The 22492-nt window shown below is 46.6% G+C and overlaps 2 protein-coding genes across 8 annotated transcripts in view; one reads left to right on the forward strand and one right to left on the reverse strand.

The window, feature by feature from the left end:
• Window positions 1–13431, forward strand: part of PYGL (glycogen phosphorylase L) — a 45754-nt gene extending 32323 nt beyond the window's left edge. Inside the window, exons 19-23 of one of the 7 annotated variants that reach the window (XR_013346465.1) lie at window positions 377–511; window positions 1579–1645; window positions 2430–2677; window positions 3703–5894; window positions 13294–13431. Coding sequence is in view for 2 of the 7 variants with exons in the window: in XM_077819665.1 (XP_077675791.1) it covers window positions 377–511; window positions 1579–1645; window positions 2430–2630 (403 nt within the window). In the remaining 5 variants the exon portion in view is untranslated. Of the gene's footprint in view, window positions 1–376; window positions 512–1578; window positions 1646–2429; window positions 2824–3702; window positions 7903–13293 lie in introns of those variants that run through there. The other 6 variants (XR_013346462.1, XR_013346463.1, XR_013346464.1 and 3 more) reach the window with 6 other exon arrangements.
• Window positions 3784–22492, reverse strand: part of ABHD12B (abhydrolase domain containing 12B) — a 38367-nt gene continuing 19658 nt past the window's right edge. The window contains exons 3-13 of the mRNA XM_077819668.1: window positions 20367–20466; window positions 19298–19417; window positions 16857–16887; window positions 16430–16475; window positions 16207–16336; window positions 14433–14473; window positions 13633–13712; window positions 11728–11810; window positions 9390–9468; window positions 6531–6655; window positions 3784–3808 (exon numbers count right to left, since the gene is read on the reverse strand). Of these exons, the coding sequence (XP_077675794.1) occupies window positions 3784–3808; window positions 6531–6655; window positions 9390–9468; window positions 11728–11810; window positions 13633–13712; window positions 14433–14473; window positions 16207–16336; window positions 16430–16475; window positions 16857–16887; window positions 19298–19417; window positions 20367–20466 (860 nt within the window). The remainder of the gene's footprint in view (window positions 3809–6530; window positions 6656–9389; window positions 9469–11727; window positions 11811–13632; window positions 13713–14432; window positions 14474–16206; window positions 16337–16429; window positions 16476–16856; window positions 16888–19297; window positions 19418–20366; window positions 20467–22492) is intronic.

Genomic DNA, 22492 nt, shown 5'->3' on the forward strand with positions numbered 1-22492 from the left:
TCACTCTGAACTTCAGCCTTTGTGCATTCAGACTGCCGCTTGGCTTGGAAGCCCAGCCTTGGAGGGTAGCTTTGCTCAAAGAAGGGGCATTGCTGTAATCCAGCCTTGGAGGCTACATAGGCATGGGTTTACCTTGGCAAGGAACAAAGCCATTAGGAAGTGGTGCAACTTCTGAATACCATGCAGGTGGAAAGAGCTGCCCTTAAAGGTCTGTTGCATCAAAAGGACTACAGCAGTAGAGAGCACCAGAGCACCGGACTAGTGAATTAACCATGGCAGTAGGTAAAATTAGCTTCAGGATTCATCACTGTTAAATTGTTAGAACAAACAGATGTTTAAAATGGCTTGTTAAACATCTTCCCTCTCTGCATCTCAGGTACAATGCTCAGGAATACTATGACAAGCTTCCTGAATTGAAGCAGGCCATTGATCAGATCAAGAGTGGCTTCTTCTCTCCGACGCAACCTGACCTTTTCAATGAAGTGACCAACATGCTGTTCCACCATGACAGGTAGGAACCACCTCTGAAATACTAACTCTGGGGCAGGAGATGGCTTAGTGGTATCAGCATTCAGTTCAAAATACCTGTGTTCCCTGGCACCAAGTAGAGACCCCAGCAGGGTCCATTTAGGTCTTCATCCTTCCAAGGGGGGGGTGGGGGAGGTGTTTTTCAGATGTGGCTTGAGGAGCTGAAGTCCAGTCTCCTCCATTCAGTCCATGGCAGTTATCAGTTTGCTGCAGTATATTTAGCCAGAACTCTTTGGAGCACAGATTTGCAATGTACTGGCTGCCACTTATCTTCCTCACTGTCACGTTCTCCCCCTGAGGTGACTGTATTTCAGAGTGCTATACTGATGAAAAAGCAATTTAGGATCCTTTGGGGGTGAAAGGCTCTCTCTACAATTCTAACATTTTAGAACTGATGTAGAATTGATTTTTAGCAGTTTTTTTTAATATTCCTCTTGGGAACATAAAACTGATACATTTGGGCACATGCCTTTGTCACAAGCGTACGCAGATGATGTTCCTGGGCCGTGAGGCTTCTTAATAGCCTTTTTGAATGGTACAGCCTGTATTTCTCCGAGAATATGAACAGTAACCAGGAAGTCACTTGCTGCTCTTTCCCTATTTCAGGCCAGGAGGAGGGTGTTTTGTGTCTTGCAGTGCTTGGACTAAAAGCTCTCTGTGACAGAGGATGTTGTACCTATTATGTGGGCAGCTGCTTTGAAATTGTAGGCACTATGGGAATACATAATGTTAGCTCCCATGACATCTTGTCTTCCTTGAATGTCTGGTGTACCATTGTCTCAGCTGGTCTGTACTATCCCTCTTTCCATTGACAACTCGATACAGGCCAGGATGGGGGTGAGTTCTAGGCAAACAGGTTGAAGACTTTCAAACAAGTCAGGAATACATGTTTTGTGAAGTATTTCCCCGTTTGTGTCAATTCTCAGCTCTAAACAGGGCAGACCACTGAGCATTTTAGTTTATTTAATATTTAGTTAGCTGTCACGCAGGTATATAAAATGTCTGTAGGAGCAGGGTGAGTGACTTGCACTTTTTTCTTTGCTCTAATAGGTTTAAAGTATTTGCAGATTATGAGGCATATGTCAAATGCCAAGACAAAGTCAGCCAGCTGTATATGGTAAGAATGGGACAGGAACAATCCAGGGTGGGCTGGAATGGGATTGGATCCCTACTGCAAGTTAGAACATCTTGAAAGCTGCTCTTAACTTGTTCCAGGGCATACTGGGTTAATCTGGTAAATCCCCTGCTATAACCCACTGTATCTACTGGTTTGGGTGAGGTAGATCTAGCCCACTGCATCTACCTGTAGAGACTTACCCGTTACTGAATATAATGGCAGATTGAGCACTGATTATTTTAGAGCTTAACTGAGGATAGTGACCGACTTCTGCCTGTCTCCATCAGCTGGGTGGCTGAGGGAGCAAGAAACTTGCAATCTGCTGGAGGCTATAGCCTGCTTGGGGGCCCTGCTCTTCAAATTGCTCACTAGGATCTCCATTAGCAAAAATGTATTTGAGCCAATTGGCTCTTCAGAAAGCTGGCATTGTTCACTATGCACTCAAGCAGAGCAGCTGATCCTGAGCAGTGTGCAAAGCTTTGTGTCGAAATACTTAAATATGAAAGTGACCTTCAGGCATGTCTTCACTGGAACAGGATCATGTAGGCCAGCAACTTGGAGAGGTTTGGTTGGCACAGCACAAGTTTTTCTAAAATTGCCCTCACTCAAACTTTAGACACTGTACCTGTTGGGTACTATAGTAATGCTGCTGTTCCCTTCAAGGCTGGTGTCTAACCATAGTCCTAGATAGGAGTTTACCAGTCCTTTCAGGCACTCGGTAGAACAGATACAATTCCTGCAAGGACTGTCAGCATTTACGTGATGTGATCTGGTCTATCCACAGAACGCTAAGGAGTGGACCAAACTGGTTATTAGAAACATAGCTGCCTCTGGGAAGTTCTCCAGTGACAGGACCATTAAGGAATACGCCCGGGATATCTGGAATGTGGAGCCTTCTGACACAAAGATTCCTCCACCTAATGAACCAAGGGATGTGGTTGATGACAAGAATTCCAGTTGTACAACTGAAAAGCTGAAGATGTAGTTCTGAGAAGACTCTGCTGTGCAAGCTGCCTGTAGTAAAGATGTGGTGTAAGCATTGTTACATACATACATTCCCATAATGGTTTAGTGGATATCTTTTTATTGTCTTTCAGGTTTCTCTGAGTCAAGGTGTTAGGAATGTTCAAATACAACTGCTTGCTTTTGGTGCTGGAATAAAAGTGCCAATTGAAATATCCACTGCACTCACTGTGGTTTACTTAAGCCTAAAGTCAGAACCTGGGATTGCTTGTGTAGACTCAGCCAGGCGATTTTACTGTACCTGTCCTCAAGTCAGATGTTACATAAAATGTCACAAGGGAAGTAGAGGAGGAAGGAAGGAAAATAGGCCCAACTAGTCTAACTAGACACACACAAGTAGTAATAGGTTTCCTCAGGAGCAAGGGTGATAGTAATAGGCTTTGTTTCAGCAGAAGGAAAAACTGACCAAAACCTCCCTTGCTGTAAACTAAGTGTTGTAACTGCAGGGGGCACAGAACACTGCCCTTAACTGTTACCTTTCCTCAAGACTGAGCATGCACAGTTCTAACCTTTGATCACTTTCTGTTCTCCCATGGGTTCTAATTTCCTAAAGAACTGGACTTAGCACTGAGGCAACCTCAGCAGGAGTATTGAGAGCAAGATAATTACCTCCCCACCTTAACACTCAGAGCCTTTCCAGCCCTCCACTGGACAGCCCTCTACGAACACTGGCCTCATCACTACCCCATAGTCATACTCCAGATATTAAGCACCCTGTTCCTACTAAGGTGTTAAGATAAAGTCCAATTCTGTGCTGACTAGTAACTTGACTACACAATTTGGAGTTTCACAGATGTGATGTCTGTAAAAATAGCCATAGAGGGGCTTATTTATCACTTCAAAAACTGCTTACATTTAGTACAGCCCTTAGTTTTAAGCTCTTAAGAAGAAAACAAAGTTTAGTGTAAAGTAAACTTTGCCCTACCTGGGTACAGCTTAGGGCAGGGGGAAGCTATTTTGCCAGTAGCAGGTCTGTCTACACAAATGTATTTAGTCCATTTGCTGATTAAAATCAAATCAACTTTCTATTGTAGTTTTGTTGAAAGTCTCTGCCATGATGTGGCTGCAGCTGTAAGTGTGCCCATGGTGATTAACATACATTGCAGTAGCTGGTATCACTTGATGTTCTTCAGGAAGTCTCTGCAACAAAACAAGTAACGTTAAACTATCCTATTCTAATGGCTAAATGTTTAATATGTATCTTCCCCTGAAAGAAGGTAAGTTAGACTAGAAAACTTGACCCTGTGGTATACTAATACAGGACTTGTTCTGCAGGCCCCTTAAGGACTGTGATCATTACAGATGCTGGGCTGAGTACTCCAGTAACTAATTATTGAATTGACCCTCCAAAGGAAGCAGCAGCCAGTGCCTCTGGAATACTAACCTGTGAAAGGCCGAAGGCTCCTGACAGAGTGGTGCAAGAGCTAGGTACTCACTATACTAGGGATTCCCGCACTGGTACATACAGTCCCCAGAGATCTCAGATGCAGGATACAGGGGAGAAAGATTCATTGCATTTTCAGACTAGGTCTTCCAGCTGAAGCTTTAAAACTGAATGTTAAACACCAATACTTACTTCAACATGTACCCATGTGAACACACAGATACTGCACTCTAAAATACTCCTAGGGGAATTCTGCACATTGTCAACAGACTATATAAACATGCATTTCAATTTTGGTAATTTTTCAAAATACCAGTCAGCAAGTATATTTAACAATACAGGAGTAGAGATTAAAAAAACCACCTTTGACAACCCAGTTCTCTGCCTGCCCTCCCCCCCGGCAGAGGGAGAAACAGCCTGATGCTGGGTCCCAAGCTGATTAGGAGTTTCCTGCACACCCCCCCTCCTTCCTTCAGGGCAGGCAGAGAACTACAGATGCCCAGAATATACTGTAGAAGGGAGTGTGTGTGTTGACTCACTTAACATAGTTAAGATGCATTTTTCAGGAACATATGTGAAATAAAGCAAATCCAATTTCCCCATAAAAATTAATGTAAATTGGGGGGGGGGTGGTTAGGTTCCAGACAAACTCTCACCAGACAAGACATATCTACATTAAGTTTTGAATGATTGTGAAGCTTGGTTGAGGTGGAGGAGTCAGAGGGTGGGATATTTCCTAGGGAATGTCTTGCTGCTAAATGATGAACTAGCACTTGGCTGAGCCCTCAAGGGTTAATACACTTAATGTAGCCTCACACTCTACAAGGCAGCAGAGAGGAAACAATAGATACAGGGCAGTATCTGCAAACACTTCCCTGCAAAAATGGAACATGATGATGAGCCCCCACTATCCAGCTGGAGCACATGTGCAGCACTTTGGAAAGTCAGCACCTTTAGCTGTAAGGGTGCATGCATATGAGGCAGGCAGGCAGGCATTGCCCCTTTAAGCAGCTCAGACAGGAAGCAACAGCTGCTAGCAAGCTGCCCTGTCCCCTCCTCTGCTTTGTGGAGAGAGGGTATAGAGCAGGGGGGACATCTTGATATCAGCCCCTCTCCTCTCTCCCCTGCAGGAAGCTCCCAGGAGAGGGCAGGGCAGGAGCAGCACAGCAGAACGGCTACTGGGCAGCTGCTGAGCCACATACCTTGGCTTACAGGGAAGTTGGGGGCACCCACCCCCCTGGTTCTAATCCTAGGGTGACCAGATGTCTCAATTTTGGGGTGTCCTATATAGGTTCCTGTTACACCCCACCCCCTCCCACTGGTCACCCTATCTAATCCAGTGGACAAAGCAGGCAGATGCAAATCATCATAAGGGAGCATTGTGTAACTTTAAATGAGCACATTCCCTAAATGATCAGCTACGAAACAACATTAACCTGCACAACGTTAAGTGAGGAGTTACTGTATTTGCAAGATGGACTCTGCCAGGTCCAGCAGCCCCTAGTGGTAGCCCTCAGCTCTGCAGCCTACTGGGATTGTGTGCGCACAACTTCATTGCTGTACAAATTCTACATTGTACAGAATTGCCCCATAAGTAGTAAGTGAAATATGGACAGATGCAAAGAGCAGCTCATGTTAACACAGCAATGAGAAGGATAAGGAGTATATAATAGACTAGTTTAGCTGTCCAGTAGCGCAGTTGTGGTATGTCACAGGGAAGAACATGATTGCCGTGCTTTCCCAGGGAAGCCAGAGGACTCTTCCCAGCAGAGTGGCCAGGATCTACGCCGAGGGCAATGAAAAGCAACAGGCCCCTTGACTGGCATAAGCCCTTGACCAAAGGTAAATTTTCAGAGCATCTTTTACAATAGATTTGACTGGGGAGAGGCAGCAGCATTATCCCCACTTGTTTAAAAAAAAACAGAAGCAAAGGGTAAAAGTATCTTGCAAGCAGCAGCGCACCTCCCAGAGCCTGGAACAGACCACCAGTCTCCTCCTGAATTGCCCCATGCTTCCCCCTCGGCAACAAGAATTGATGCTGCTAAGGCTGGGAAGAGTTTGAGTTACCATGGCAGGCAGAGCTGCTAGCAGGTGCTATGGATGCTTGCTTCCCAATAGTCATGGGACTCATGCAGATGTCCAAGTCTCCATCAGTTGAATTAGTGCTTGGAGACTAGCTCTGCGGCTGAATAGGAAGTTAATCGCACAGCCCTGTGAACTAGCCTATCCAGCTCTAGGGCTAAGGTCAAAGCCCTGGCCACGTCACTGCTTTGCTCACCTGTTAAGGGTGCCAGTTGTGGTCCAAGGCTGCAAACCCCCTTCTACGTCCACAGCTAGACAGCAGATGCTAACTAGTTGGGTACAGACCTGGGCAGGCTTTTCAGCTGAGAGGGACACTTGCCCTTACCCACCCCACAGAACAAGCTACTTTATAAACAAGCTAATTTGACAGTTGAGTCACCTGCTGGCATTACTTACTTCACAATGTCTGGCAGTTCTGGATCTGAACAGATGTTTTCATGGGCTAAGCCCAGCTTCTCTGGAAAGGCAACAAACTTGACCTTGTCTTTGTTCGCATGGGAGTGGAGAGCAATCTCAGCAAGCTAGGATGGTGGGGGGGCGGGAGGAGGAGAAAAGAGAGAGAATCTTCTACATGTCATTTAGACTTTGAGTACAGTTAAGTGAATTCTAATGGCTTCTCTCTGTAGGTAGTTTACATGGCCCTCTTCACCACAGTATGAGCACTTAATGGCTTCATTAACGTGCCTGTAACCTAGGGTAGTGCTGTTAACCACATCTCTCCAATGGGCAGAAGGATGGGATCAGGCAGGTCACTTGCCCAAGGTCAGGCGGTGGTGGTCTTGGGTATTGAGGCTAGGTCACTTGAATAAATCCAGTGCTTTATCCACTAGACCTCCTTCTCTTCCTTAACCACCACCTAGTCCCCTGCTGATCCAGTTTCATGCACATAAGAGGTACACTCACTTCTCCCCAAAAGTAGCTAATATTAAGGGGAAAACAGCATTGACGGCCCCAACAAGAATTCTTTAGCATGCAGAAGCCTTGTTAGTTTTACTTGACCTACAAAGGTTTGGATATGGTCATTGAGCTGGAATATCAGGGTGATTTCTTTGATAGGCACGCCATAATTCCTTCCCATTGAACCAATCAATTCATACACTTCCATGTACTGCAGCAGTGATTACTCAGCTCACAGAACACTTGGCATGCTGGCTTTTTGAACACTGCTGTCACATCAGGTTTAAGTTCATGAACTTGATTGCTTTAGACTAAGGCTGTCAAACAATTAAGAATGGCAATTAATCAAGATTAAAAGTAGTTGCTATTAACTGCACTGTTAAATAGAATACCAATTTAAACTCAGCAGAGACGTACATCCTCCGGAATGGTGGCTGCAGCATGAAGAGGCACAAGTATCTTGCAACCCCAGCTACTACAATGCCATGTGAATGCTGCTTCTCGCTTTCAGGTGATATTGTAAGTAAGAAGTTAGCAGCGTCTCCCATAAACGTAAACAAACTTGTCTGTCTTAGCAATTGGCTGAAGCAGGACTGAGTGGACTTGTAGGCTCTAAAGTTTTGCATTGTTTTGAGTGCAGTTGTGTAAAAAACGAAAGCCATGCATAAATTGCACTTTCACAATAAAAATTGCACTATAGCACTTGTGTGAGGTGAATTGAAAAATACTATTTTGCACAGTACAAATATTTGCAATTAAAAATATGAAGTGAGACCTGTACATGTCCTAGTGTGTTGTAACTGAAATCCATGTATTTGAAAGTGTAGAACCACATCCAAAATATAAATTTAAAGTTAACAGTACAATTAAAACTGCAAGTAATCTAGTTAATTTGTTTGGAGTTAATCACTTGCGTTCACTGCCGTTGCTAGCCCTACTAGTATTCCTTTCCATTTTCCCAACCATCGTGCAACAATCCGGTTCCTTTCTGCAAGGTACTTCAAGAAAAAATGTACCCACCTCCATGAAGACTAGCACCCTAACATTCTAGTGGGGTGAATATCAAGGTTAAAGACAAACCAAGCAGATAAAAAGGTTCCTCTAGAGCCATGAAATAAATGAAAGGTCTTTCAGAACTCCCAGTAGAGACAAGAGAAAGGCCCAGACAGTTACTCACTGCTGTGGCAGCCTGGATGCCCTTCTTTACACGGAGTCTGGTTAACGGTGCTCCAGTCCTGCCTTATGACTCGATCCTAGAGCTGACCCGCTCACTCCAAGGCAGGATCTCTCTGAACTAGTCTGCCTGCCTAAGGGTCCAGGTCTAGGCACAACTGTTCAGGCCATGGCAGTTGTTTCTAGGCTGGAGTCAGCTGGATCATGGGAACCTTCAGTAGTACAGGGAAGCAGCAAGACCCGCCTCCAGGGTACTCGTCATGAGGGGAATTAAGGGATGTTGAAGGGGAAGTGGTGGCTATAGCCTAGTAGTGGGGGCTGTTAGCAGTATCATACACACAGGGCACTTACTCAAGTTCCCTGCAAGCTGCGTGGTCACGCTGCAGCCTACTTAGCACCATGCAGGCGCTCAGGGAACCTGCCCAGGGACCTGCTGCAGGAGGGGTGCCCCTCCCCCAGCCATGGGGGCTCAGGGAGGGGCACCCCTCCTGCAGCCCCAGAGATGCCTCCCCAGCCCAGGTGCTGCTGCAGGGAGAGAGAGCTGGGAGGGGAAGTAGTCTCTTCCCCACTGTAGCCCCTGAGCATCCCCTCATCCCTAGCCCCACCCCAGAGCCTGCATCCCCAGCTGGAGCCCTCACCCCTGCACCCAACACTGAGCCCCTCATCCCCAGCCCACAACCCCTGAACCCAGCCCTGAGCCCCTCATCCCCAGCCCCCCCAGCCCTGAGCCCCCTCCCACACTCTAAACCCCTTGGCCCCACCACATGAGTTTTGTTATGTGCACCAATATGAAGGCGATGTGTCTTACTGGTGCATATAACAAAATTCGTTCTGCACATGGGTGGGAAAAAAATCTATGGGAACACTACTTACACCCATGGGAGATACTGCTCTGTTGTGCTGAAAGGGCTGCACTCCCCACCCTTCCCCACTCCCCACATAAAAACCTCTCTGTGTTGCATGCAATTTTTATGCATGGTGTTAAACACAGCACATACGAAGTCAATATAGATTCTTCTCAGTGAGCGGCATACAAAGGAATCTACAATTATACGTGATGCCACTGCTGGTAACAGGGCCCGTTTGTAAAACAGAACAGTCTCGGACTTCCTTTGGCCTCACCTTTCCCCCAATAACCTAACCGAATAGAGAGGTAGAGTTGGCTTTAATCATGAGAAAAGTTACCTTTCTACCCAGGTGCATGGGCAAGACAGGGTCATCTTCTGAATGCAAAATCAAAAGGGGACTGGACAGCACTTTAACACTAAGGGGAAAAAATAGAGCCTGTTAAAGAAACACACAGCTTCTGATTATTTAACCTAGTGCTTACTAACAAGGGCCAGTGTTAGGATCAAAGTTTTGTTAGTAATATTGGTTCGAGGGGTCTCTCCCAGCCCAAAGTGCTCTGCTGTTTAGCTACAGTTTGTACCCTTAAGATTTAAGAGGAGAGAGCACTGAGGTTTTTAAAGGCAGACAGGAGCAGAACATTATGTGTACAAAGAGAGTGTAGAAACATCTGAATTTCAGGACACTGCAGATATCAGAAATACCCTTCCCCCCTACACACATTTGACAAATGCTGAAGACTAGAAGTCCTAAATACTATCCCCTCTTTGTAATCACTTGGAATAACGAACTTTACACTCAAATCACTGGTGATGCTGCTTGCAGCAAAAGTCAAAGTGACAGCTCTGCAGCAGTTTGGTGGAGGAGTGAGTTCCTTCCTCTTCTCAAGATAGTGGAGGTCCAGGGGCTGGATAGCTGAGCTCCCCCTATGATGTGTAGGGTGTGCAAGTCTCGAGATGGCCAGTTCACGCTTTGTAGCGTACTTATGACAGGGACTCCATGGGAGGAAGAAAGCCTTAATATATAGTCACTAGTCCTAGTGTGAAATATTTCTCAGTAGATCAGTCCTCTGTCTCCACCAAACACTTGACTATGGAAGCAAGGCTGAAAATATGCCTGGCCTAAATTGGTTTATTCTGCTTGACTGGGACAGATGTCATGCTTGTAGCTTCCCTACTCACCCAAACACTTGAGTGGAGAATCTCTGAACGCGCAAGGCTTTCGACACACCTGTGGCTCCATTTGTCTCATTTGTGAATCCTGCCCAACTCCCATAGATGGGAGTTTCTCACAAAAGCTTCTGCTTTCAAGATTTCTATTCCAAGTGTAACATAAGTTCAGGGCAGGTGCCCAGATGACACACAGCTGTTTCTGGCTCAGGGGAAATCAGTTTTCAGTTGTAGGGTAAGAGCTTTAACTGGCCATCACTACTAGTGGGACCATCCATTTGAAGTACGTCAGGTTTCAGAATGCACACACAGGTGAACAGGGACGAAGCTCTAAGCTAAGGCTTCAGGCTGCCTACTACTCAGCAGCTACGCCTGCTTTAAAGCGCACCAGGGAATGGTGTGTGCATTTTACACCCCCACTTGCCACAAACTAAGTGTGGATGTAGACAAGGCCTTAGTGTCAACCAAGACAGTGTTGTCTCCCTATTTATAATTTTCAAGATTTCCTTCACATGCAGGAGGACTGGACAATTTTTGTAGTGGGAATGGAGATTCCAGGGCAAGGGGATGACTCTCAGGGGCATGCAACTGCAGAACAAAAGCCCAGGTGCCTTATTTTATGCAGCATCTTTCATGTGCACTATATCCCTAAACAAGTTAGGGTTCCTCTATGCAATACTCATGAGTTAAGCCGCAGCAGAAAGAAGGCAAGGGAGAGGAGATACATTTATGTCAGATGGAGAGACATAAAGGAAGGTGGCTCCTGGCTGCAGAGAAGGCTCTAGCATCAGGTGGGGCATGACTGCAGAGAGTCAGAGGCCAGAATGAGTTGCAGGCAGAAGGTGGCAAAGGTGAGTTGCACCAAGGCCACAGAATGTTTTGTAAAAGAGGGTATGTCCTGCTATTGCCAGCGGCCCCAAACCAAAGACTTAAGGAGAGAGACAGCAAGGGAGGAACAGCAGGGAAATGGTAAATAGCTAGAGAGGGTGGAAGAGAACTGCCCTCCTGGTCTCACTTCCTACTGCAGCCATTGTCGGAGCATGAAAGAACAGAGCCTCTTCTGCCTACAGCTGAGCAATACAGCAAAGCAACAGAAGGCCTACCTGTCTTACACCCACCCCGTGCTATCTGCCGCCCTGCTGTTTGGGCAGGCGGGCGCGGTGGGGGAGGAACTCAGATGAGGGACAATAGGACTGAACTTGTCTAAACAGTGACATCTGCAGTCATTTTGTAGGTGACAAAAGCACACGTTTTAGGGGGCAGAAGTCTCTCAGAAAGCTAGTTACTGACACGGACTAATTTTGATGGGAAAAGAGTGTTGTATGAAAATCTAGCTTCCAAGAGGCTGAGCCTCTCAGTGCCGCCAGTCTCAGTGATTCCTCCACTGTACAGAAAATGGGTTGTAATGTAACCAGAAACAGGACTTTGTTCATAGCAGCTAGCCAGTCCAGCAAGATGACAAGTATTCATGCTTCAAGCAGAACAGCAGGTCCAGAAACATTACTCACTTCTCATCATTACGGAAAAATATGTCACCCAACGCCATTGAGTCAAGGATTAAGTACTCAAATCCTGGGAATTTACGGTAGATCTATCAAAGAAAGAGGGAGAATTCAATGCAATACTGGGCTAGATGGACCTTTGGTCTGACCCGTATGGCCGTTCTTATGTTCTAACATTAGGGACCGTGTTGTACCTCTTAACTGTCCCTAGTTTTGCAGGGCATTCAGTTTGTCCCCCTGCATACTCCCACCCAAGGAATGGGTCCATACTTCACATACATACAGCTTTTTCATTAGAGTAAAACTGAACATGAACAAACTCACCCAAGTATTTACCCTGCCATCGCTATGTAGCACTGACCAGCATTTGACATGTGCTGTTTCTTCAGCACTGCTGACAGCTCTGTCAACAAGGGCTTCCCCTCCCCACCACAACTGAGAAGGTCGCTGGTTTTAAAGCCCACTCTCTGGGAACAGAACATCTCCGTTCCAAGTTACGCCTAAAACAGGAGACCAGGCATGGTGTATCCTGGTGCTGTAGATCTCTTGACTAAATGACATTAACATTTACCCCTCCCAAATCACCACACTAATTCATTAATAGTAAATGAGATTCTAGCGGGACCCAGTTGTGCCAGGTGCTGTACACACAGAACAATTAAGGCTAAGAAATCATCCAGGATTAGTATAAATCCTGCGCAGAGCTGAAGTTCTAGGGCAGCATGCAGGGGTTTGACACATCTCAGAGCGCTTCCCAAAGTTAGGAGTGTGTTATTGCCATGTTACGGACAGGCACAGATTAAGCGATTTGCCTGTAGTTACACAGCGTGGCAGTGGGACCAGAACCCAGGTCAATTTGTGCCTGTTCCACCGAGATGCAACAATCCTTCAGGCTAAGGAAAGGCAGAATGTCCATCAACAGAATGTGTAAAGCGGCCTGACCATTCGAAGGTCCCCCCCTTCACATGCATTATCACCAGCTTTGATTAACTCCCCCTCCCTTACCTACTCTGCATGGAGAACGTTTATAAGGCAACTGTTCAGGACCAGAAAGACACAAATTAGTGTCCGCCTCCCTGAGCGGCACCAAAGGCCTGGAAGTGGGGTTACCATGTCGTGTGTACCAAGAGTGAGGCTGGCTTGCATTCTGGAGTGAGCTTGCAGCCCAGGAAGGGGAGGAGTTCCTTAAAGACTGACCCACCTCTGCACTCTAATCCCAGGCTGCTCTGGTAACTGGAGAGGACACCAGAGAACTTGGACAGCTCTGGGAGCCCATCTCGGTTACAGCAGCCTCCCCAGGTTGCCCTATGGGCCCCAGCACTGCCGAGAATCTCTGCAGCACTGTGGATTGTAGTCCTACCCCTGACATGCTCCACCCACCAACACGCCCCCACCCCCAGCATGCACCCTAGGCCAGGGCTTGCAAGGCAGCCTTATGGGCTTTCTTCCATGGTCACTGCATCATGTGAATGCCTCCCCAGCCCCTTTACACCACTCGAGGCATTTTACCATGTGGGGCCAGAGCAGGGGGAGGGTCTAACTCTTAATCTTTTGTCCCTTGTTGATTTGCAGGCCAAGAGATATGGTGTTTGGAGGCTGTGGAATACAGTATCACCTCCAATAGGACAGCAGGTTTAATGCCCACATGAGTTCATGGTGTCCAGAGATGGATTTCATCCCAGAGATATCTGGGAAGGTCCTTGGTAACAGGCTAAGACTGCCATTGCGTTTCCCACTGCTGAACGCTGGTTGATAGCCAGGAGCTACACCAGGTGTCAGACATCTAAATAATGCTCCCTCCCCAGTCCTGCAAGGGAGACGTAGCCAGGCTACTTAGAAGAATTTCACTGGCAACGTGCACTTGCTTTCCACATGCAGCTACGCTAGGATACAGAGAGTTTATGGCCTTACTCTGGTAATGGGGATATGAGCTGCTGCCTCCCGAATGTTGGTGAATGAGGATTCCAGAACGATCAAGTCCACCTGGATGCCTTGGAAAGCGTAAGGAGGTACGAAATGATCAGTTAGGCTTTGGACCATTTGACATCCTTCTTGCTGCCTCCATGCCTCTCACCTGCGTTTCCCCCCACCCCACCCGAAAACCATGCATGAATTAGCAAGTCCAGTATATGAAAGCCAGGTGTTCTCATGTGCTGAGCATCTGTATTACTCTCCCCCTCACACACACAGTGCAAAATTAGGAGATTAGAAACAGTCCCTTGTTCTGCCACTATTCCGAGACTGTGCCTAATGACTGATCCAAAGGTTGCTGGAGTCTTTCCAGTGACTGCAATGAGTTCTGGATCAGGCTCAATCAGCTGGATACTTGGAAAATTAAAGAGGCTGGACAGCAACTTCAAGTTACTGCAATTTCTAGGTCTGCCCTGCATGGCACTTGGCAGCTGCTCTCTGCTTCCTTGGCACTGTCCAACTCCCCTCCTATGGAGGGGAGTTCCCAACAGGTGCAGAGCCAGCTCCCTAGGCCACCCACCCTGCATCCCGCAGCACCCCAAAAATGCCGGAAGCACAGTGCACTTCAGCAGTCCCCAGCTGACAGCCCTTTGGAGCTGAACCTAGCTGATGTGGTGTAGACAAGCCCTTAGGTTGCGCTAAATTTGGCCGTGGCCACAGCGAGCTGTGACTGACTCTTGCTCCTCTCAGCTCCACCCAGCTGATGGGCCAGCCCCAGGTTATAAACATTTCAGAATTACCTTTTTCTTCAAGCAGTTTCCTTGCAACATTTGTTGCTACTCTGTAAGAAAGGAGCGATGAGTCAGTGATTATGAGGGCAGTGCATTTTAAAGGAGATGCATCGATTAAGGCCAGAACAGACCATTGGGTTCATCTCACTTGATCCCCCGTATAACACAGCCCAATGGACTCCAATTCCTGCTTCAAGTCCAACAGCTGTGGTTGAAATGGGATTTCTTTCAGAAAGATCCGATCTTGACTTAAGTATTTCCAGGGATGGAGAATCCATCACAACCCTTGGTAAATTGTTCCAATGGTTAATTACCCTTGTTGTTAAGAATTTGCTCCTTATTTCTAGTCTAAATTTCTCTTTCTCTGATCGACTGGAGAACCTCTGTGATCAGATTTCTGTTCCCCATGTAGCTACTTTTAGACTAATCAAGACCTTTTCTTTGTTAAGTTAAATAAATTGAGCTCCTTGAGACTATAAAGGATTGGGGAAACCCTGCCTGATAGCTAATCATTCTTGTGGCTCTTCTCTGAACACACTCCAGTTTTTCTCAACATCCTTCTTTAATTGTTGACACCAGAGCTGGACACTATATTCCAGCAGTGGTCACAGCAGTGCGAGATACAGAAGTAAAATAACCTCTGCTCCTATTCGAGATTTCCCTGTTTATACATTAGCATTTTTGGCCACTGCATTGTACTGGGAGCTCATGTTCAGCTTGCATATCCACTATGACCCTTCTCCCCACAGCCTTTCTGAGTCTCTGCTTTCCAGGATAGAGTCCCCCCGCCTATAACTATGGCCTACATTCTTTGTTCCTAGATGGTAGGACTTCATGTTTGGTTGTACTGTAACATGTTTGCTTATGGCTGCCCAGTTTACCAGGTGATCCCGATCGCTCTGTATCAATGACCTATACTCTTCACTATTTACCACTCCCCCAGTCTTTGGGTCACTAGCAAGTGTTGTCATTTTATTTTCTTCCAGGTCATTGATAGAAATAAGTAGGGCCAGGAACCAATCTCTGCAGAATCCCACTTAAAAAAAATACCCACTCAAAAATAATTCCCCATTTGCAATTACATTGACATGTACCAGCTAGCCAGTTTAATCCATTTTGTATGTGCCATGTTGATTTTGTACCTTTCTAGTTTCTTAAAGATGATGTCATATGGTACCAAATCAAATGCCTCACAAAAGTCTAAGTATCCCAGCATCATTACCTTTGACAACTACAGTTGCGAGAAATAGTTTGCAGAAATCTATTTGCCCTAAACCCATGTTGACTGGCATTAATTATTTTACCTTCTTTTAATTCATTATTAACAGAATCCCATATGAGCCATTCCACACATTTTGCCCAGGACTGATGTCAAGCTGACAGGCCTATTGTTACCCAGATCATCCGGTTTACTCCTTAAAATGTTGGCACAACTTTAGCATTCTTCCAGTCCTCTGGGCCAGGACATTACTCCTCTGTTAGACAGTCTATGGAGTTCAGTGCCTTAGAAGTCACTGAAGTGTGACATTTTCCTACTATAAACAAGGCCTAATAGGAGAAATAGGGGATTGAACAGGATTTTCCTTTATTAAAAAGGAAGTTTTAGCAGTAGCAGAGATCAGAGGAGAGAGAGGATTACATGGGCATTATATGTTTGCAATTAAAACCCACCCTGGTATTTTAGGTTATACAGCAACTACACATTTGTCCAGCAACACAAGGGATGCTTCACTACAATCCCTAGACTCCACATCCTTTGGCCAGTCTCCGGTACCACACTTACCCACTACCCAAGGAGTGTCCCCAGAAGAGCACTCTGCTATTTCCACTCCGGGCTTTTACCCAGTCATAGAGGTACATGACGTCTGTAGTAAATCCAGTCTCACTTGGATAGCCGCTAGAGTCCCCATACCCTGGGAAGCAGCAGATTAGGGGGTTAAAACATGAAGAAAAAAATTTTAATAAATGGAGAGACAGCTTTGTTTGGTGTTTTTTGTTAAGTTTACCTCTGTAGTCAAGAGCCAGTATATGGAAGCCTGCACCACTCATCACCTGTTCAAGAAATCAAGCAATGTTACACTCCAAATGACAGACTAGGGCAGCCAATGTATTTATTGTTCAAAACTCAGAGCTAGTGTACGGGCTTGAAGAACCATCCTACAGTGGTGCAGCCCCAATCCATGGAAAGAAAGGATTGGTACCCACTAGATTCTACTTGCCCTACTCCTAGCCATCACTCAGATGTGTGCAGTTGGCTTGCTTGTGTAAAAAACAAAAACCAAGCAAGATTTGGCCCTACCAAATCTTTGTTGGTGACATACACTACCTGGGAAGCGAGATAACAAGCAGTGTTCTGGGATACCATCTGAGCGAGTACACCCCACACACTGGACTGTGGGAGTCTCAATACCCACTCGTATCAGTCTGACCTACCTTCATTAAGGAAACTCTGTGCCCTGAAGCCCTGTAGGAGAGTTAAAAAAAAAGCTTTAACAAGGATTCATTGATTCAAAGAACAAGTCCTCTTTACCAGGGGCAGCCAGATGATAGGCAAAAGGAAGAAATGAAGATTCTTTAAAGATAACAGGAAGCTGAAGTGCTCTTTAATCCATTTTAAAAATGGATTAGTCTGTGCACTGTGGCCCTGCACTAGAGGACAGTTTTAAATCAGAGCACCATGTAGGAACCAACAGTTTGCAGCTGGCCCCTTCAACAGATCAGTTAGCCTCGACTTTCATTGCCTCAGCCCCAGGATGTTTTATTCACCTTCAATTAGGCCCAGAATGGGTGTACTGGCCTCTAGAGTACGACACGTGCAACCTTAACAGAGGAGTTTAGAACAAACTTCACATTTCTCCAATATTTCAAGTGCAAGTTATTTTATAGCAGAATGTTTTCATATTGATTAGCAGTCAAGGGTTTGGGTCGTTTTTTTTTATTTTCGGGGGGTGGGGGGGAGGAAGGGTGTTGAGACAGCCACTACAAGATTTGGGAGTAATGACATGCTTTACCAAGCACCAGGAAGCTAATAAACGGCCTAATATTTTAGCACCCAAGATGCTATAAAAATTGATCATCACTAAAAACTTAAAGTAAGAGCCAGCGAGATGGAAGCCGTGGCACGCTATTTCAGCGCGCGAGCACCAGCTTTGGAGCACACAGACGTATGGCCAAAGTCCACAGTTGCTGAAATACCAGAAAGAAACAAAAAGGAGGCTCTGGCTATTTCCTGTTTAAAACCGGTCTGCCTCAAGGGAGAGGCAATTTAGATCAAGAACTTATTTTCAGACTCAGCCAGATAAAGAGCATCCTTTAAAAGAAATCCAAAAAAGTGCGCCAGGGGCGGCCAACCTGAGCCTGAGAAGGAGCCAGAATTTACCGATGTACATGGCCAAAGAGCCCCAGTAATACGTCAGCAGCCCCCCCCCCCCCATCAGCCCCCCCAACTCCCAGCACCTCCTGCCCACCAGCAGTCCTGCCAATCAGCGCCTCCCCCTCCCTCCTGATCAGCCATTTTGTGGTGTGCAGGAGGCTCTGGGGGAGAGGGGGAGGAGCAAGGGCAGGGCAGGCTGAGAGGAGGAGGGCAGGAAGGGGTGGAGTGGGGGGCAAGGCCTGTGGCAGAGCCAGGGGTGGAGCAGCGAGCGCCCCCGGCACATTGGAAAGTTGGCGCCTGTCGCTCCAGCCCCGGAGTCGGTGCCTAGACAAGGAGCCGCCTAGTAACTTCTGAAGAGCCGCATGTGGCTCTGGAGACACAGGTTGGCCACCCCGCAGCATTCATTTTACAGCCATTCCAAGGGGCTAGGAGGAAGGCTCCTCAAGGCTGGCTATGATGGGGCTAACAGAACATTTAGGCAGCAGTTCAGGGTATGACAGCAATACACAAGGTGGGGCAAATCCTGACCTGACTCTTTCCATGAGATCAGTGGGTTCTGCAGGTCCAGTCAGGGCAGGACTCGATCGGGAAGGAGGCTCCAGGCATAGAGGGAGGCATGAAAGGAGAAGGCACAAGGCGGACGTAGGTGAAGGACTGAATGAGCAATCTGGACTGAGCAAAGGGGGGAACAAAAGGAGACAGGAGCAAAGAGACAGGAAGGAGCTAAGTTGCAGCAGGCTGTGAAGGGGAGAATGGGGAGCCTGACAGAAATAGAAGGACCAGGGAGTCAAGTGAAGGGATTTTAGGAAAGGCTGGACTTGGTCATGCATCAGGCCAGGCAAAGGATCACCACAGTAGCATTTTGGAAAGCTTGGCAGGAAGGCCAGAAGGAGACGTGGACAGGAGTCAAGGCAAGAGACAATCAAGGCCTGGAATAGAGCTTTGCAGTGGAAACAGGAGAGGCCATGCAGACAGAACTGGCAGGCTTGAGCGTGTGATGTGGGGAGTAGATGCAGAGATGAGTCAAAGAGGGAGGATGGAGGAGTTGTGCATAGTAATGGCAAAAGGACAGGCAGACACTTCAGCAGGACATGCTGAATTGACAGGATTCTCTTTATAGGAAAGAGAGAACTGTTCCTAAGCCTTTCTATTGTGGAAGCTGCACTGGGCTAGATATTCTATAAACAGCTCCTGCCCCCAAGGGCTTACAACCTAGTAGGCATAAGAAGTGGCTGAGACACAAGCTGGGGAGGAGTGGGTACCAAACAGTATTATAAGCCACATCATAAAAAACCAGGAACAAGTCTGCCGTCTCTCCATAAGAAAGGTCACTTTCAGCGGAGCTTGGGGAGGGGTGAGGGGGGAGGACGACTTCCAGAGTTTACAGCCAAACTATTTCTGTCTCCAGCTGGTGACAACAGATGTGACTGACACAAGCAACACAATGTACCCAACATAATATAGAACAACCTACAAATATAGCGTTATTCATGTTAATCACCTGTTACCTCCATTGCCATGGAGATAAATTATAACGGGATTATTGTCTGCAAGACTTTCTTCATACCAGCTGTGGTCCTTCCCTTGAGCTTCTATCCCCCTGCTGCCAGGCAAAACATGCCTAAAGAACCAAGAGTGTGTAATTAACAAGCCTGCTCAAGTGCATCTGGATATTCCATTACTGATCAGAGGAGACATGCTACTGTTTCATGGATCAGACACTGGGAAGATGAATAACTGCATTTAGTTAATGGTCTTCAAAAACCAGGCAGGCACAGCCTCTTTCGTTAGGTAGAGTCCAGCCATTTCTCTGTCCACTGCTCTACATGGAATACCCTTCACAAAAGGAAAAACAAACAATTGAGAGACCAAATACTGTTTTTAATTCAGCAGAATATAATGCAGCATCATTTCTCAGTTTTAAAAATAGCTACATATTCTCATCACAGTCCAGTAGCCAGGAACAGATCCACTGTGACAGATGAAGGGCTTTGGACACAACTGCTGGTAGACAGCATACAGAAATAATGGGGAAAATACAGAACATCCAATGGAGGGAGCAATGCACATGCTGCTCTGCAGCACACCATTGCTAGCTGACCCAGCTTGACATTCAAGGCAGATTTTCACTACTATGCCCATGGACTTTCACCACCTGCCCATGTACACCAAGGTGCAGCAGTGCAGGTACAAATAGCAGGCTGTGTGCGCCTACACAGATCTGGTCAAAGAAGGGTCAAGCCCTTTGCATCCAGATACAGCTGCTGTTTTTATTGTTCACTACTACAAAGGAAGTTCTGGAGACATGCAAGCTCTTACTTTGCTTCGTCACTAAAACGTACAGCTTTATGCAGAACATAAGAATAAGTTTTAGCTGGAGAATCTAAAAAGTTTAAGTAGTAACAGATTTTTACATTGCATGCCACATGGTATCCAGGTGTCAACTACTAATATAGTTTGACGTTTGAAATTCTTAGACATTAGACCTCAGCTGGGTACATTAGAGTTCAAACAAACACTTTCCTTTTGCCAGTCCATGAGAATCTGAATGGATCTGGTTGTCTACTCACCAGACACCGATGGTGACCTCTGGTTCGGTTGTGAGATAGAAGTTTACAGTATGGTTCAGCAGCAATTCAGGCTTCCCAAAGTCCACAAAGGGAAATGCCACTGAGAAAGACAAGTCACAAAATGCTAAGTGGCAAGTTCTCCCCGTACAGTGCAGTAATCATCCTATTGATAGCTAGGAGGATTAGTTCACGTCCAGAGTCACAAACTGAGCAGAGTCTCACCAGATTCCGAGGAAGAGGTTTCATGTTATTGCGAGAAAACCTAATTCCTGACCTATCATGGGTGGAATCTTCTGCACCCAGCTAACTCCTCCCCCTGATGTCAAAGAGCTTTTCACCTTTGGCTTCAATGAGAGCCTAGGCAGACCTGTGTCAAGCAGTTCTGAAATCTTTCCCCTTCAAGTGTATATTATACATAGCACTTCCACATAGAGAAGTGATTGTACATATTTATACTACCTCTGCTACCCAGCCTACCCACCTTCTCAGAACGAGAACTGCCATGAACAAGATCCTTGGCAGAAAAGTGTCTTATTGTCAACTCACAGTAATGGACCGAAAGTACCAGCCATCCCAATCCCCAAGCCAACATGAAACTGACCATTAACTAGCCAGATAGGTACAGGATGATGAATCCTTCATGCAAAAGACGAAGACAGGAGGAAAGTAACTGGAACAGAGTCCCTTAATAGGCATCCTGGCATCACAAGCTGATCTCAACACTGGAGTCCTGATTCTCCTCCCAGCCAAATCTTTCTATTGATTTTATGGGACCTGGACCAGGCCCCAGGAGATTCAGCATCTGGTTCCAGTTCTGCCATCGATTCTTTCTGTGGTCCTAGACCACTTACCTCACATGTGCCTCAGTTTCCCCAAATCTAAGATGGGTATAAATACCTACCTACCTACCTTCATGGGGATATTTGAAGATTAGAGAATGTTTGGAAGCCACTTTGAACATAGGCGCTGGAGCACCCACAGGGAAAAAAAGTTAGTGGGTGCTCTGCACCCACTGGCAGCCAAGCTCCCCCTGCCCCCACTTCGCCGCCTCCTCCCCAGAGCATGCCGCATCCCCACTCCTCCACCTACCTCCCAGCACCTGCTGCCTGGCTGCTGCCAAACAGCTGTTTGGCAGCATTAGCAAGCTCCAGGAGGGAGGGGGAGGAGCGGGAACGTGGTGCACTCAGGGGAGGAGGCAGGCAAAAGGCAGGAATTTGGGGAAGGAGTTTGAATAGGAGCAGGGAGGGGGGTGAAGTTGGGGTGAGAACTTTGGAAAAGGGGTTGGAAGGGGCAGGGCCTCATGGAAGGGGTGGAGTGGGGCGGGGCCAAGAGCAGAGGTGGGGGTCGAGCACCCACAGGAAAGAGGGGAAGTCAGCACTTATGCCTTTGAAGGTGTAAGGCCAAATTCAGATCTCATGCAAATGGGTAAAACTCCCCTTACATCAGTGGAATTGAACCCACATACAGCAGGTACTGGAGTACAATATTATCTCAGAGGGTTAATATTGTTCTTTGCATATTCTTATTGATTTCTGGGCTTCTATTACACCAAACACAGTGAGGACTTTACGGTAAAGAAATCGAATTCTTCACCGGGCCTTGCTGTTCCTCTTGCTACATGACAGCATATTAATGCAAAATAATTGCAAAGTGATGGTACATTGTTTATTTGTGCTATTAGAATCATAGAAGATTAGGGTTGGAAGGGACCTCAGGAGGTATCTAGTCCAACCCCCTGCTCAAAGCAGGACCAACTAAATCATCCCAACCAGGGCTTTGTCAAGCCAGGCCTTAAAAACCTTTAAGGAAAGAGATTCCACGACCTCCCTAGGTAACCCATTCCAGTGCTTCACCACCCTCCTAGTGAAACAGCGTTTCCTAATATCCAATCTAGACCTCCCCCACTGCAACTTGAGACCATTGCTCCTTGTTTGGTCATCTGCCACTACTGAGAACAGCCAACCCCCACTTCAGGTAATTGAAGGCTGCTATCAAATCCCCCCTCACTCTTCTCTTCTGCAGACTAAAGAAGCCCAGTTCCCTCAGCCTCTCCTCATAAGTCATGTGTTCTAGTCCCCTAATCCTTTTCATTGCTCTTGGCTGGACTCTCTCCAATTTGTCCACAT

This window comes from Eretmochelys imbricata, chromosome 6 (genome assembly GCF_965152235.1).
Source record: "Eretmochelys imbricata isolate rEreImb1 chromosome 6, rEreImb1.hap1, whole genome shotgun sequence".
In the NCBI taxonomy this organism is placed as follows: Eukaryota; Metazoa; Chordata; order Testudines; family Cheloniidae; genus Eretmochelys; species Eretmochelys imbricata.